The sequence below is a fragment of the Vipera berus genome (assembly GCF_964194415.1).
Source record: "Vipera berus genome assembly, chromosome: 3".
NCBI classification, from domain to species: Eukaryota; Metazoa; Chordata; class Lepidosauria; order Squamata; family Viperidae; genus Vipera; species Vipera berus.
The window spans coordinates 53,098,185-53,114,371 of record NC_138204.1 but is presented as its reverse complement, the minus strand read 5'-3'; the positions used below and the strand labels follow the sequence as shown (position 1 = coordinate 53,114,371).

General features: G+C 42.5%; 1 protein-coding gene across 1 annotated transcript in view; it reads right to left on the bottom strand.

Moving 5' to 3' along the window:
• Positions 1–15,912, bottom strand: part of CELSR2 (cadherin EGF LAG seven-pass G-type receptor 2) — a gene marked incomplete at both ends in the record, with an annotated part of 103,776 nt that extends 87,864 nt beyond the window's left edge. The window contains one exon of the mRNA XM_081322187.1: positions 12,432–15,912. Within this exon, the coding sequence (XP_081178313.1) occupies positions 12,432–15,912 (3,481 nt within the window). The remainder of the gene's footprint in view (positions 1–12,431) is intronic.
• Between the last annotated feature and the right edge of the window lie 275 nt (positions 15,913–16,187).

Below are 16,187 nucleotides of genomic sequence, written 5' to 3'. Positions count from 1 at the left end.
GGCAGGAGGGGCTGATAATCTCTTCTCTCCAGGTGGGCACTTTTATGCACAGTATACTCTTGGCTTATTTGTTTGTGCCAGGTGAATAAATTACTAAAAAAAAGGATTTTGAGTGGCAGGTGATAGATGATTAACACATGAGACATCGTGTAGAAGTGAGGATATGTGGGAAATTCAAGGCTGAGGAACTGAACAGCTGCAGCGTGAGTTTCGGTGGCATAGGCACAGAATTATAAAGGGACACAATCATCTGCATGCCTGAAGCCAAGCCTCCAACAGAAAAATCTGCATGTGGTTTTCTAACCGTTATTCATTGTTTGGTGAAGGGCAATAGCTGCTATGGCAACGGCTGGAGCACAGATTTCCTTATCAGGCAGTGAAGGAAAAGTAATGCTCTCTCTCTCATGCTTTTAGACCCAGGTCCAGATTAAAGCTTTGATTTGGAGGGAAAGGGAGCTCCCAACCAGTACCTACAAAACATCTGACACCTCAAAACGAACCAAGTTCCTCTTGGCTGCCTCTTGGGCTTCCAAAACCTCTTTTTGCCAGTTGAATTTCCACTGAAAACCTGCAGAAAATTTATGGACAGACGCAGTGGTGGGATTCAAATATGTGAACAACCAGTTCTCTGTGTGGATGCCACTTCAGGAAGTCCATTCTGGGCCTGGGCAACAGAAAATTAGCTACCGGTTCTGCCAAACTGGTGTAAACCAGCCGAATCCCACCACTGGACAGAGGGGGATCCTGGAAAGTGATCACAATGGTCAGACATGATAATGGGCTACCAGAATACAGCAAAATTAAGGCACACTAATGTTTGTAAATACTATTCTCTATTTTCTTCCTAGCGTTTTTCCTGCAAGTGCAGGGTTCGGGGTTTTTTTTGATCAACCAAGTTTTGATCCATTTGATTGTTACAAAAATTGACCAACTAACACGTCACCTGAGCCTGAATACATGGGATGAGAGAGAACAACTGACCCAAAGGCACCCAACCAGCTTTACCAGGACTACAGTTCACAGTCTTCTGGCTTCTAGCCTGGTGCCTTAACCACTAAACTGGCTCTCTGCCTGTTCTCTTATCACCTTTGTATAAATATGCTGCAGGCATCATACATCATCTTTAATCCCAGAGTTTTAGTAACTTCGTGGTAAACCTAGATCTTTCAATCAAATTCTATTTTGCAGTTAGGATCTAATTGCCTAAATTGTAATTGACTTTACTGATGAAAAGCATTATGTCGCCTAAATAATCCCTTTTCCTTCTCCTTAAATTATGAAGGTTGATATTATTCAGAGATAATAGGTCTACGTAAAGAATTTAGCAGATTTGCTCTACAGCTGGGGGATAACTAAATTTTGAAGTAAAGTCTTCATTTTTCTTATTGTGCACCTTTGGAGTGCTGATCTCCTACAGTGCCATATACTAGAAAATTGAATACCACTAGCATCGTACTGATAAGTCAAGTTGCAGGTACAGTCTTGTAACTGTCTAAAGACACTACAGTATGGGAATAGGGGTGACAAAAAAATTCACTAGAAAAGTAAAACATGAAGTTCAGCAAGAGAAAGGGTTACAGGATTTCATCCAGGCAACCAGGAACTAGGAATTCAGTTTAAAAGGAGCCAGCAGAATCAATTAAGGTTGGTCCATAAATGCTTGATTTGGGACGGGACAAACATAAATAGCAACAGCAGCACTCATATGCAAGAAAACAAATTATTTAAGTTATCCTTCTGAAGTAAAATAATAGTTATAATACCAAGTCAGGTCAGGTAGGACTGGAAGCCAAACAGGCTAAGTTAAATATTAAATATTGTTGGTAAAATATTGTTGAAATACATGGCATATAAAAGTTTGGATTCTCATGCGAAGTATTATTACCACTTTATAAAACCCTAATAAGACCACATCTGGAATACTGCAGCCAATTTTGGTCACCATATCACAAAAAAGATGTTGAGAATTTGGGGAAAAAATCAGAGAATAGCAATTAAGATGATCAAAGGCCTGGAGACTAAAACATACGAAGAACGGCCGGGACTTGGGTTTGGCTAGTCTAAAGAAAAGAAGAAATAGGAGAAAGATGCTAGCAGTGTTCCAGTATCTGAGGGGCTGCCACAAGGCAGAGTGGGCCAGGTTGTTCACCAAAGCACCAGAGGGAAGGACGAGAAACAATGGTTGGAAACTGAACAAAGAGAGAAGCAACCTGGAATTAAGGAGAAACTTCCTGACAGTGAAGACAATTAACTAGTGGAACAGCTTACCCCCAGAAATTGTAGGTGCTCCATCTCTGGAGATTTTTAAGAAGAGACCACACATTTTACCTGTCTGTGACGATATAGGTTCTCCTGCTTGAGCAGGGGGCTGGCCTAGAAGATCTCCAAAGTCCCTTCCAGTTCTATTCTATTCTTTTAGTTTGTAGGAAAGACAATGTTGATGGGTGCACTTTCTCCCAATTACCATGTTGTATGAAGTCTAGGATGTTTTATTTACTCAATTATACATTTACAACAGAAAGCAAGCCTCAAACTTATAGAACCAGTTCTGTTTAGTGGTAATAGCCCTCCAACCAAGATGAGACAGATGAAAGCCTAGTTTTCTGAACTCCATGAAACTTCAGCTGGGATAGCTACATGAGCTATCCCGGCCTCAGACTAAAGCACACTAATTCACTCTGAAATCACTGGATTTGCATAAAGCATAAAGTTGCAGAGGAAAGGAAAAGCAGTTCCCATCTGAAGGACTGAACCTGTGAGGCTAGAGACCAATGCAACAGACATCTCCAACTCTCAAGGTGGGGAAAAGAAAAGCCAAAAGTCTATTTATTCCAAAGGAAGTATAAAATGGGATTGTGTGTAAAAAGTCACTTGAACTGAATTTTAATTCTTGTGTCATGGCGTGGGCACATAATTTAGAAACAAATAGCATTAACACATCACAGCCACCCCTCAAAGCCTAGCAACAGAAAGCCTTAAGGGAAAAACTGTCATTTGAATGTTAGTGTTGGAGAAGACTGCCAAGATTATTGGGCAGCCAAGAATATCAACCAATGGATCCTCAAATAGATCAACTCAAGGGTTCTGACTCAAGACAAAAATGACCAGGTTCAAATTATCCTACTTTGGATACATTATGTGAACACCCAGCTCTCTGATACAGGCTCTAATGCTGGGGAAGATGAAAGGAAAAAGAAAAAGAGAATGGTGAGCAGCAAGTTGGATGGACACATGCAGTGGCAATGACTCCACCATTGGGAGGCCTAAAATAACAGGTTAGGGATATGGGGAAAAATATCTATCTATGTAGTCACTAGGAATCAAAAGCAACCTGATGGTACATAATCAAGCAATCACCCAATCAGAAGAAAGGGGGAGGGGACATTTGCTGTGGGACACAGTTTTCAATGGGAACAAGACTGTTGAAAAAAGCTCATTTATGTTCCTCATTTAACATTAGCCAAGTAAACAGCTCCACGGTTACGTGATAACTGAAATGTTCTTCTGCATATGAATTAGGTTGGAATGGTAAATACAATACAATCTGGTAAGCACAATACAAAACACTACACTACACAACTTCTTGCGCATATTCTTGAACTTTGACTTAAAACTCTCAGCTTCAGAGATGCAAAATATTGCTTAGATATTGACTAATGTTGATTTTTTCCCAGTCTTGTCACATTTCAGTGCCATACTCATATTCAAGGAAATTACAGATCAGTTTAGGGCACAAGCTGACTTACAGCTGGTGCAACTTAGAAACATTCTGAACACTGAATGTATGATTAAAAAAACACACATGTAGTCCTTGACTTAACGGCCGCAATGGAGCCTAACATTTCTGTTGCTAAACGAGACAACTGTTAAGTGAGCTTGGGCCATTTTATGACTTCTCTTTCCATAGTTGTTAAGTGAACCAAGGCAGTTGTCAAGTTAGTAACATGGTTGTTAAGTGAATCTGCCTTCCCCATTGACTTTGCTTGTCAGAAGGTCGCAGAAGGTGATCACATGACCCTGGGACAGTCCAACCATCATAAAGATGAGCCAGCTGCCAAGCAGTCAAATTTTGATCACATGACCCTGGGGATGCTGCAACAGTCGTAGGTGTGAAAAACGGTCATAAGTCACTTTTTTCAGTGCCACTGTAACTTTGAATGGTCACTAAATGAACAGTTGAAAATCGAGGACTACCTGTAGTGAAGTTATTTTCACAAGACATTCCAATACACTTGCACAGAGAATATTGTTCGGTTATAAAAGGAACTCCATTTTCCATGCTCCAGTTTTTGATGTTAATATTTCTTCAGCACACATTGATGGCAGAGATCTGCTCCTTTTAATTTTTCTTCTCTGCTCTCTCACTACTATGAAATAGGAACTGGATAATTTCTTTGCTTTGCATCCTACAATCTTCCACATCATAAACCAGTTCACTCCCAGTACTAAAATGGCATCACAGCCAGGAGATCCTTGATAGGATAATTTATTAGCCATTCCTCCATTGTCATTCCTCCAATTTAGTGGTGGTATTATAGTTACAAAGGTGGAACAGATGGTTTAAGTAAATTATCTAGTAGAGGCCAAATCCCAGCTGCTACAGTAGGTTGCCTTGGATTGGAGGATCCTAGTAGTTGCCAAGCCTGCTCTAATATTTTCACATGCTAATCTCAATCCTGACACCCTTTAATTTATAAAAAAAATCCTATTTCATGGTTCAAAATATCTGAACAGACTCAACCATAAACCAATTCAACCTAAGAAAGTAGAACATCATTGGGCAAGATTATAGGGACTGGCAAAAATAATGACATGAGGAAAAAAAATCTGTCCAGGATTAATAAGCAGCAAAATGTGGGAGGAAAAACTCTATTATTGACACCCAAAAGAAACCTCTACTGAATGGTCTACAATCATATTCAGGCTGGATAAATTCTAGCAATTTGAAACATGTTTTTCTTTCCCTAGTTATATCAATAATAATTCATGAAAAGTGTCTACATAGCCTTTCTTCCACTAGAGCAGGCATGTCAAACTGTCGGCCCATGGCCCAGATGTATCACGATGAAACCGCGCCCTCCCCATTGCTGGCAATGGGGAAAAATTCATGATACGGCGCACGACGTCATGTGACGTCGCAACTTTGACATGCCTGCACTAGAGAATCCTTTTTAATTATTTTATTGCTATTATATTTAAATAATACAAAAAAAGGAACAAAAGTATAATGCAAATACATACATACCTTCTGAAACACATAAAAATACTTTTAAAACATGAAAAAATAGAGCAGAAAAAGGGAAAAAGAAACAAAGTATATTATTTAACAGAAGTTATAATTTTAATTATTAAATTACATATGTTTATTCCTAATACACTTATATATTCTTTTTAACCTACAGTATTTTGTATAAGTGAGTTCCATATTTTATTATACTTATTCAAAATCGACATCTATAGGCAATCTGCTCATAGGTTATCCGTAAAAAGCCTGTCTATAGGCAACTGGCTTATATTATTTTAGAATCTTTGACATGGTGTTATGACTTTGGCAAACTTGATTACAGTGAGTGGATCTACTGCTAAGTAGGGTTTTTACAAAGAAAATAAATGCTTTTCAGAGAAAATCATCTTCACCTCCTCAAAATGCAACACCTATCAGCATTGAACAACTAGAAAAGTAACTTTGTTAAAAGAAACATACTGTCAGGACCCACCTCAATCCACATCTTAGGAAATAAGAACTCTTGGATGCAAGTTTAGTCCAAAAGGAAAATGTTTACTAGGATGGAATCGATTGTGGGAATACAAGATGGAATCTGAGAAAAGTTACATTTCAATCCTATATAAACCATTCCCATTCCAGCCCCTCCCCTCATCCATTTGGTCAGGCTGTCGTCAGTTGCTAGGTGTCAGGTCCTTCCATGGGAAAGGGAACTCTCCTTGGTTTTATGGTTATTGCTTTCCTTTTCAGTTGTAAATGAAGATACAATCCAGACCTGTCTGTCCCCCCTCCCTTCCCCAGTAAAACATCCCCTGTTGTTTGAAAATCACTTTAGTAACCATCCTCTCCCCCCCCCCTCGGAGAGATGGCAGAATCCCCAGAAATAGCACGTTGTTCTACCTATACAATTATGAAATGTGATATAAATGGATTCTGACACATACATACATATACATATACATATACATACATACATACACATATACATATACATATACATATACATATACATATACATATACATACATACATACATACATACATACATACATATATATATATCATTCTACGTGGGGAAAAACCCGAATGACCAAAGATCTACATACAAACACCCGCGAAAACCTCAGAATATATATATATATATTCTGAGGTTTTCGCGGGTGTTTGTATGTAGATCTTTGGTCATTCGGGTTTTTTCCCACGTAGAATTGAAGGTATAAGAGCAACGTTTCGACGAAATCTCATCCGTCATCCTCAGGCTGGTGGCTTCAGCTTCGTTCTTCTGGGAGAAGTGTGTGGTAGTGGCTGTTTGTTCCTCTTTTTTAAACTGCCAGAGGGGGTGTGTTCTGCGGGTGGAGGTGTGCTCTGATTGGGTGGGGGGTTAGCACAACTCACCAGTTCAGGTCTAAGGCTGGCAGCTGAGACCAGCCCATCCACTCAAAACACATCCAATCAGAACACAGCCCACATTCAAAACACACTCCCACCCAATCAGAACACGGCTAACCCCCCACCCAATCAGAGCACACCTGATTACACCTGATTTACACAAATATGAGCATATAATGTAACCATAATCTATTCTTTATTTATTTCCAATGACTTGTGAAAGCATTCTTTTTCAGCAGGTTTTTACCATATCAAGGCAATAATCAATCTCTATCCCTATACATTTTAATCTGACATGGCTTATTTGTGTCCTTGTTGTGTTGACTGTGTATCTGTATATGTGCACGCAGACTTATACTTTTGATTTCTGTGCTCCAAGTAGTTCATTGCTAAGATTAGATCTGCTTTCAGCCAATTGAGAAAGCAGTGAGTTCCATCTCATTGACTGGCTAGTATGTATTGTCTGAGCCTACAAGAATTTTTGGAAATACCGTAGCAATTTTCCTGCACTTGAACAGAGTGAACAGTGACTGTGTGAATCCATGGTTCACTACAACAAGCTAAATTATGGTCCAAACAAACACAATTATAAACTACATGATAAAACTGTTCAAATAGACAAAAGATCCTCATGTATTCTCAGTGTTACATTAATATGAGCAGTAAGGTTTTAAAATAATTATTTTGAAGTGTCCCTGTTATAAAGGTGAGCCATTTTGCACTATAGTTTCCTAATTCAGTGCAATAACTTGGTCGTTGTTTTTTTAGCAAAAGTCATTAATATTGACCTCCATATTCCTTTTGAGGGGAAAAAAAAGGATTGTTCATGCAGGATTTGCGAAAGCTAACTTTTATGTCATAATGTTCAGTTAAATCACTATTTTAAAAAAGAACTGTGGAGTAATACCTGTTTTTTTGGGCGATTCTTTAGGAATTACCAATCTGTTATCTGGCAATATGGCTGGATTTTCTTGGTTTATTTTTATGGCAGAAGAATTTTTTTAAAAATCCATTCTTTGCTGCAAGTGACCAGCCCCAGAGTGCCAGCTGCATCTATTTCCAATAATGCCAGGGGCTTCCGTCAGAGGCAACAATATCATTCAGCAAGGCTCCGAAGGCAGCCAGGAGCCATGGATATTATCAGTCCTCTAATCTAGCCACTGTGTGGTATTCCCCAGTCCCTATTTGCCTATCGGCCGCCCAAGCAGGTGCGGTCTTTAGCCACCATGCTGAGAGTTTAATTGCTGAAACCCAGGGACAGCTGCTCTTACGCATCTCCAAATTTGTTTCCAGCAATCAGGCCTATCATCATCCATGCTATGAAGAGTGATATTAATGAGGGTTGAGGGGTGGATATGCAATGATACTCCTGGGACAAAGAATTTCATTCCCCCCCCCAACATATATTTGAATCTGTCTCCATTGTTCTTCTGCAAAATTTGGGATAATCTAGAAAGCCTGACTGTTATTCTTATAAACAGGCAGGAAGAAAAAAATATACCTTTCTCTTTAGGAAGTTATAGGCTGAAATCATATGCATATTCTAGCATTGGTTGTGCTTACTTGGTGCAAACACTCTTTTAAGAGTCACAGTTAATATTTCAGTCTCAATAGCTTCACAACAATATTATATCAACATCAATGGTCCCAAAATGGGGTTGATAATCTAACAGATCTCAAGGATATCAGGTTGACAAATTCTGGTCTGTATCTGGAGACGGTCCAGTAGTACTATGCTCGCTTGAAATAGGATTTGTTTTTTTAAATAATTAATACTGTTTGGGATTTTATATAGAAAAATGTGCTGTAATGTTGGAGCTAAAGAAGGAGATACATACTGCAAAATATGTTACAGACTAGAAGCAAGAAAATAAGATGCAAGATTAATAACACTTTAATTATGAAGCTTGCAGAAAATTTAGTTATGTAGGAAAAATTTGATAGACAGATAAATTAAATTGAAAGCATGTAATTTCTTTTATCAAACAAAAGGAGCGCAAATGTCAATATATAGAAGCTGCAGGAAAGCACATTCTCCAATTTAGGAAGATGTTGGTATTAACAATAATCAAGTAATAAAGTTTTTTTATTAAAAAGTATACAATGGCTCAATAATATCCTTCATATGGTAAGGTAGAACAGGTCAACTGAGAATACAATTCTTGACACATCTGCAATCAACCCCCACATATGCCACATATGCTACAATAGCAGAGTCTGTCAAATTTGCCATTGGCATTTGGTAAGATTCAATTCAAGCGGAGTTCCAACTATCCCTCGTTATTTCCCCCTGAAGGCAGATACCAGCAACATCACATGCAAGATCTGGACCATAAATGTGGCTCCATAATTCCTACCAGAAACCTGGTAGAACAGGTGTGACTGCAACGATCCAAGAAAGAAATAGACAAGTAATAACTAGTAAAAGTTACTGTTGAAGGAAAATAATTTTGAATGCTGGTCAGGCTAGACCAGGGGTAGGCAACCTCGGCTCTTTTATGACTCATGGACTTCAACTCCCAGAATTCTTGAGCCAGCCATGCTCCATGAGTCATAAAAGAGCCGAGGTTGCTTACCCCTGGGCTAGACACTCTCTAAGACCATAGAGAAAATGAACATTGCCAAATTCACACTCCTAACCAGAACTAACTCAGTATGGATCATATACAGTTAAAACATCACACAATAACTCATCTGACTTTGCACAGAAGAAATGGCCATCTGGAGATGCTATAGAAGTAGAGAGTTAAACATTTTATAGTTGTAACTTATTCTCTTCTGAAGAAATGGAGACAGAGCCTTTTCCTCTAGTCTAGATAAGACTAATAATGTAAGCCACCAAGTTTGTTCTAGGGAAAGATTAATTACGTCTTGCACCAAGCGGGAGACGTTACGTGAATTGTGAGAGTAAGGTTAATTTTTTCAGCAGTGGAGGTGGAATGAGCAAGGTACACCCTTGTAGGCTTTATCCAGTCTAACCAAATGTGCCATCTCCTTGCACTTGCACCATCAATACTAGTATTCTTCGCTCGTATTCCAGTCATTTGGAATGGGCACAATTGGTACCATCTTAGACAAGGGCTATTCTAGTATATGCTCTGTCTACTTCCAGATCTGATTTTACAGTTCAGGCACTTGCAAGAAACTAGCCATTTCCTTCAGTTCCTGAGCAGAATACTAAATCAGGGACAATGTAGACAATTAAATGGGAAGAAACTCCAATTGCCAGGATCCACCTGAAACACAGAGGGCTCACTAATGCAGGAAAGAGCTTGCCAATGATGACAGTTGTAGGTAGGTTTATGAGCAAAAAGCCTTAGCAAAATAAAGTCTTATCAAATAGCACACAGAAAATAATCAAAAGCCTTAAATGCCATATACTCTAATCATCTAAACCCTAGCCAAAACTGTTCTTAAAGAATTAATCCAGCCATATTTACTCCCACTAGATCCAACTATATATAGAGAGGACATAACACTAGGAAAGCCTATTTTAGCTAAATTATTTTATAGACAATGTTATATTTAATAGGATTAGGAACTCCAGGGCTTTGGCATCAAAGATATCTAGAAAGCTCTAAAAAATTCCTGACCTCTAATTTATTTATTTATTTATTTATTTATTCGTTTTATATACCGCCCTTCTCCCGGAGGACTCAGGGCGGTGTACAGAGCAAAGTAAGTATACAATAAACCAACAATAAAACAAATAAAACCCCAGATCTACAAATAAAACCCCAAATCTATCAGGCCAGGCCGGCTTGCTGGAATAGATAGGTTTTTAAATCTCGCCGAAAGGTGCGAAGGTCGGGGGCCATCCGGATTTCGGCTGGTAAGCGGTTCCAGAGGATTGGCGCACCCACCGAGAATGCTCTCCCCCTGGGGGTCACCAGCCGGCATTCTCTGACCGGTGGCACCCTGAGGAGGCCCTCTCTGTGGGAGCGCACAGGACGGAGGGGTGTTGACGCTGGCAGTAGGTGCTCCCGTAGGTATTCCGGACCCATGCCATGTAGGGCTTTGTATGTCATCACTAGCACCTTGAATTTCACCCGGAAGGCAACTGGAAGCCAGTGCAGCTCACGAAGCAGAGGTGTAATATGGGAGTATCGGGGAGCCCCCAAAATCGTCCGTGCAGCTGCACTCTGTACCAGCTGAAGCTTCCGAGTGATTCTCAAGGGCAGCCCCATGTAAAGAGCGTTGCAGTAGTCAAGATGGTTATCTGGATTTTTGCAGCCCAGATCTGGTAGCCCTAAGTAAGATGACTTGGTTGGCCAAACTGGTTCTGAGCATGACCTTTCTGGTTTTGGCAAGCTTTTGGCAAGTGACATTTTTGTTGTGCGTAATCAAAAGTATAAATATTCCTGTCACTGAAGAATTTTATCATTTGAACATTTAGAGCCTTAAGATTTTATAGCGGCCCTTTCACATGCCCTTGACACCATCAGCAGCTTCCTTTACTATTAGCTATACGTTACTTATAAGTATCTCTCTGTTGATGCTTGCAGCCCTGCAGCCCTTGGAAAGCTCTGAATTGGGATAGTGACATTTAATTTAAGTTAATTGCTAGGCATTAGGCACCCTAATAAAGAGGCAATGTAGGAAAAGAAGAGCATGTGGCTAATTAAAGAGGTTGTATCTTCAGCTCCCCTGACACATTTCTTCCACAGTGTGCCAACCTGTGGCACAAATTTAGCAGAAGAGCAGCTTATTTGCCTGCTCAAGTAAAAATAGTCTCGAGGCAGGATAAAGACTAATAAACTTTCAATGTTATAAATTTACACCATCATGTTTTTCATGGGAACCGTAGTGGCCAATACAAATATATCCAAACTGCTTTATATGATAACCAAGTAACTGCATGAGAACTACACCAAATTCTTTTCTCCCCCTGATTTCTAGCACTGACAGAAGAATGTCAATTCCTCCTTAGAAGTATTCACAAAATTCACTCTCCTGGCACCTCACGCAATCTGTCCTGGCCACTAAAAAGCCATTTTGATGTCTTCACATCATCATCATTCACAGTCTAGTCATATATGAGACAAGTCAATCTTATTCGAGATTAATTTTGAGTGGTTGATTGATTTCAACAGAAAAGAGAGGAGGAGGAGGAGGAGGAGGAGGAGGAGGAGGAGGAGGAGGAGGAGGAGGAGGAGGAGGAAGAGATGTTTTTCTGGAAAATTGGCAACCTAGAGAGAAGGAGCTATTTTAGAATGAAATCTATGGCAGTCAACTGGGGTAATGCAACAAGATTGTTTGCACATTCTGCAATCTCTACCAATTCTACAATGTCTCTATCAAAAGAAACAAAAATGAGAGACTAGCGGCTGAATTTCTAAAAGGTGTCATCCACCCATTTGCACAACACTTATAAACGTAATCAAAGATTAGGGGTCAGCCTCAGTGATGTGTTTTTCACGTGTGATTTTAATTCCTTTCTTAATTGTGATAATAATCTTAGCCATAGCTTCTCAATTGGGTAATGAGGAAAACTTGAACAAGGAGTAGAAATTGGATAAAATAGCTTCATAACTTCCTTCTGGTCCCTACAATTATGTTCACATTGCTAAACCACAATTTTTTTTAAAAAAAACCAACCACCTGTATTTTGTTTAGCCAATCCACAATTGGCTGGATTCACACATCACATAAGCTATAAACTATAACTACGGCTAACATACCAGAATGGATATAACCATGACTTATAAAGTTGTAAACCAGATTTTATTATAACCTAGCATATGTGATCCCAGTCTATAAGCTGGTACAAATTCAGATTAATATCTCCCACACCATATCATACATAAACACACCTTACCTGATACAGAAATTCTCATGGTTGCCTCCAAAGGTCTATTGTTATCCAGGGCCCTGCTCAGACGTAGTTCTCCAGTACTGTGGTTCAAGAGAACAAGTTTCAATTCATTGCCTTGCTCAAAACTGTAAGTAAGACTATCAGAAACATCAGGATCATAGGCTGGGATCCTGCCAATGACTCCAGTGGGGAAACTGCTGGACTTGTTGGTGATGTAGTTATTGAATATGATCTCAAAGTTCTTCAAGACTGGGACGTTATCATTCTTATCCAGTAAACGAACATGCACAGTAGCCCGGCTTACCAGTGGAGCTGAAGTAGCTTGGACTACTATGACATATTCAGACTTGGTCTCATAATCCAAATCCATCAGTGCTGTCAGCTCTCCTGAGAAAATATCAAGTTGAAACACCTCCGGAATATTACCTTCCACTATCTGGTACATAATTTGAGCATTGGTACCCTCATCTGGATCACTGGCAGTGATTCGGGACACCACTAAACCTATTGGACTATTTTCTTCCACAAAGATGTCAAACTCATCATGCTCAAAGACAGGGGGGTTGTCATTGACATCAAGAACAGTGACATGGACATCAATTGGCGTCCTCATGGCTGGTACTCCTTTATCCACTGCATATGCTCTAAGCTCATAGAGTGGAACATTTTCCCTGTCCAGTCTACGCAACGTCCTAACAATACCAGAAGTGGTTTCAATTATGAAGTCCCCATCACCATCATCTCCACCCTGAAAGGTATAGAACACTCTCCCATTCATTCCAGAGTCTCTATCTGTAGCAGAAACCTGCAGGACACTTGTGAAACCAGGTACATCCTCATAGACAGATCCTTGGTAATTATCCCTTAAAAACTGAGGTGCATTGTCATTTACATCATTAACTAGTATCTCTAGATAGGTGGTATCTGATTTCTGTGGGATGCCATTGTCACGAGCTGTAATTGCCAAGGTATAGGATACTTGGTCTTCATAATCCAATTCCATCTGAGTTGTCACAGCACCAGTATCTATATCAATTCTGAACTGAGGAATACTGTCTTCCATGAAGTAAGTGATACGAGCATTCTCCCCTGTGTCTTCATCTGTAGCACTGATAATCACTACAGTGGTACCCACCGGACTGTCCTCATTGATATTAACAGTGTAATGGGAACTCTGGAACACTGGCCGATGTGTGTTGGCATCAGTTACATTAACAAAGACTTGAGCAGTGTCAAACCGAGTGCCATCAGAAGCTGTGATTGTAAGAAGGTACTGCCGCTCTAATTTATAATCCAAGGGTAGGGCGAGAGTGATGAGACCACCACCACTCTGGCTGGTGATGGAGAAGCGATTGCGAGTATTCCCATTCGTGATCTGGTAGGTGATGACACTGTTGACATCCCGATCAATGGCCGAGACAATAAGAACACTGGTGCCCACAGCCGCATCTTCATTGAGACGCATGGTATATTCCCTTTGTGTGAATTCAGGATTGTTATCATTGACATCCAGAACGGTAATACTAACACTTGCTGAAGAAGTCATTGGAGGGCTACCGTGATCTCTGGCCTCAACCCCAAATTTGTAGAAGTCCACAGCTTCACGATCCAAACCAGAAGCCACTACAATCCAGCCTGTGTTGTTATTGATAATAAAAGGGAAATCGGGACTCACATCAACCAGAGCATATTCTAGTCGGGCATTCTCCCCAGAATCTGCATCAATGGCTTGGATGTGAATAACAGAATAGCCCACAGGTACATTTTCCAACACCGTGGACTGGAAAGGGGTGCTAACAAAAATAGGGGCATTGTCATTCACATCCAGTACCTGGATGGTCACCAGCCCACTGATATTGGAAAGAGGAGGCCTTCCTCCATCTTGGGCCCTAATACGAAGAGTGTATTCCTTATTCATCTCATAATCAAGCTGACTGACTACATCAATATTACCTATTTGGGCATCTATGTAAAATTGTCCCCGCGTGTTGCCACTCATTATGCTGTAATGCACCATAGCATTACTGCCTTTGTCCCTGTCTGTGGCATTTACCTGCAATATGTGGGTGTTTGAGGCCACATTCTCCGGTACCTGTACAACATAACGTTTCTCACTGAACTGCGGTGAGTTGTCATTGTCATCCTCCACTGTAATATGAATTGTAGCCGTGCTGCTGCGCGGTCCTGGGTCTCGGCCCTGGTCATTGGCCTCCACGATCAGCTGATAGGATTCCACAGCTTCTCTGTCCACAAGGCCATTTGTGCGGATGACTCCAGACTTGGGGTCAATTTCAAAGATCCTGTTGACCCCATTACCATTCAAGATGCGGTACAGGATGTTGGCATTGGGGCTGGCATCGCCATCGGTAGCTCTCACCGTCAACACTTCGTAGCCAACCTCAAGGTTCTCCCGCATGCTCTCCTTATACTCCTGCTGCTCAAACACAGGATCATGATCGTTGGTGTCACTGACCGTGATTGTGAGCGTGGCCAGAGCCGTGCGACGCGGTGTGCCATGATCTGTCGCTGTCACCCGGAACACATGGGTGCTTTTGGTTTCTCGATCCAGTTCTTCAGCTGTGGTGACGGCTCCTGTCTGGGGATCAATGGCAAAGAAGCTGTTTGAGCGGCTGTCAAAAAGCGCATCCATGGAGTAGTCCAAGCGGCCCGCGTCCCCCTCATCAGGGTCCATGGCCCTCAGCAAGATCACAGGTGTGCCTGTCGGTCTGTTCTCCGGCACTGATACTTGGTAGGTGGGCATCTGGAACTGGGGGCTGGTGTTCACATCCCGCTTCCTTCTGCTGCCCCCCTCACCTTGGCAGCCACACCCCTCCAAGGGCCACAGCTTCCGCACCTCCTGCTGCGAAGAGCCCACAGCCAGCAGCCAGTGGACAAAGATCTCGGTCTTCTCATCGCAGACTTGGCACCAGAGCCCCAACCGTAATGGGCGTCCCGGCCGGAGACACAGGGCTCGTGGGGGCAGGATCAGTTCTCCCGGGGGATGGAACGGCCCATGCTGGTCTCTAGCGCCGCCGCCGCCGCCTTGCACCGTGCACCTTAGCTGGCAGCCGCCCCGCGAGCTAGCGGGCGGCAAAGGAATGTGGGCGCCTGATTTCAAGCACAGAGTCCGGCTTCGCCCTCTGCGGAATCGGCCGCCCGGAACCGGGGCCAACAGAAGGTGGCTTAACAGCAACAGCTCTCCATCCTCGGCCGCCGCCGCCGAAGCACCATCGCACCGCGGTCCCAGCAGGTGCGCCCAGAGGCCGCGGGCCGGACGCGAAACCCGGCAAAGCCACAGCGGCGGCGGCTCGGCGCAAGCAGGCGGCCGGTTCGGTGGTGACAGCGGCCGCTCGGGCAGCCGAGGGTCCCTGAAGGGGGCGCAGAGAGGGGGCGGTTCGGGGCCGTCGGCGCGGGAGCGGGGGATCCCCAGCGCCAGCAGTAGCAGCACAGCCCGGCCGGGGGCGCCGCCGCCGCCGCCGCCCATCTCCCACCGCCCGCAGCCCGCTCTTCGTTTTGTCCGTCCAGCGATCAGCAACTGCGCTTCATGCCAAAGAGGAGGTCCGGGCCGACGGCCCCCCCCCCCACTCGCCCGGTCCACCCGATAAGCTCGAGCAAGTCCGCCGCCGCCGTTGCCTGCTCTCCCGCCGCAGCCAGCTAAGGTCTCGCCGCCTGCCAAGCAAGCCCGGTTCGGCTCCGCTGCGGCAGCAGCTCTGCGAGGCTGATTTCCATAGACCTGCGGCTCTTAAAGGAGCCGCGTCA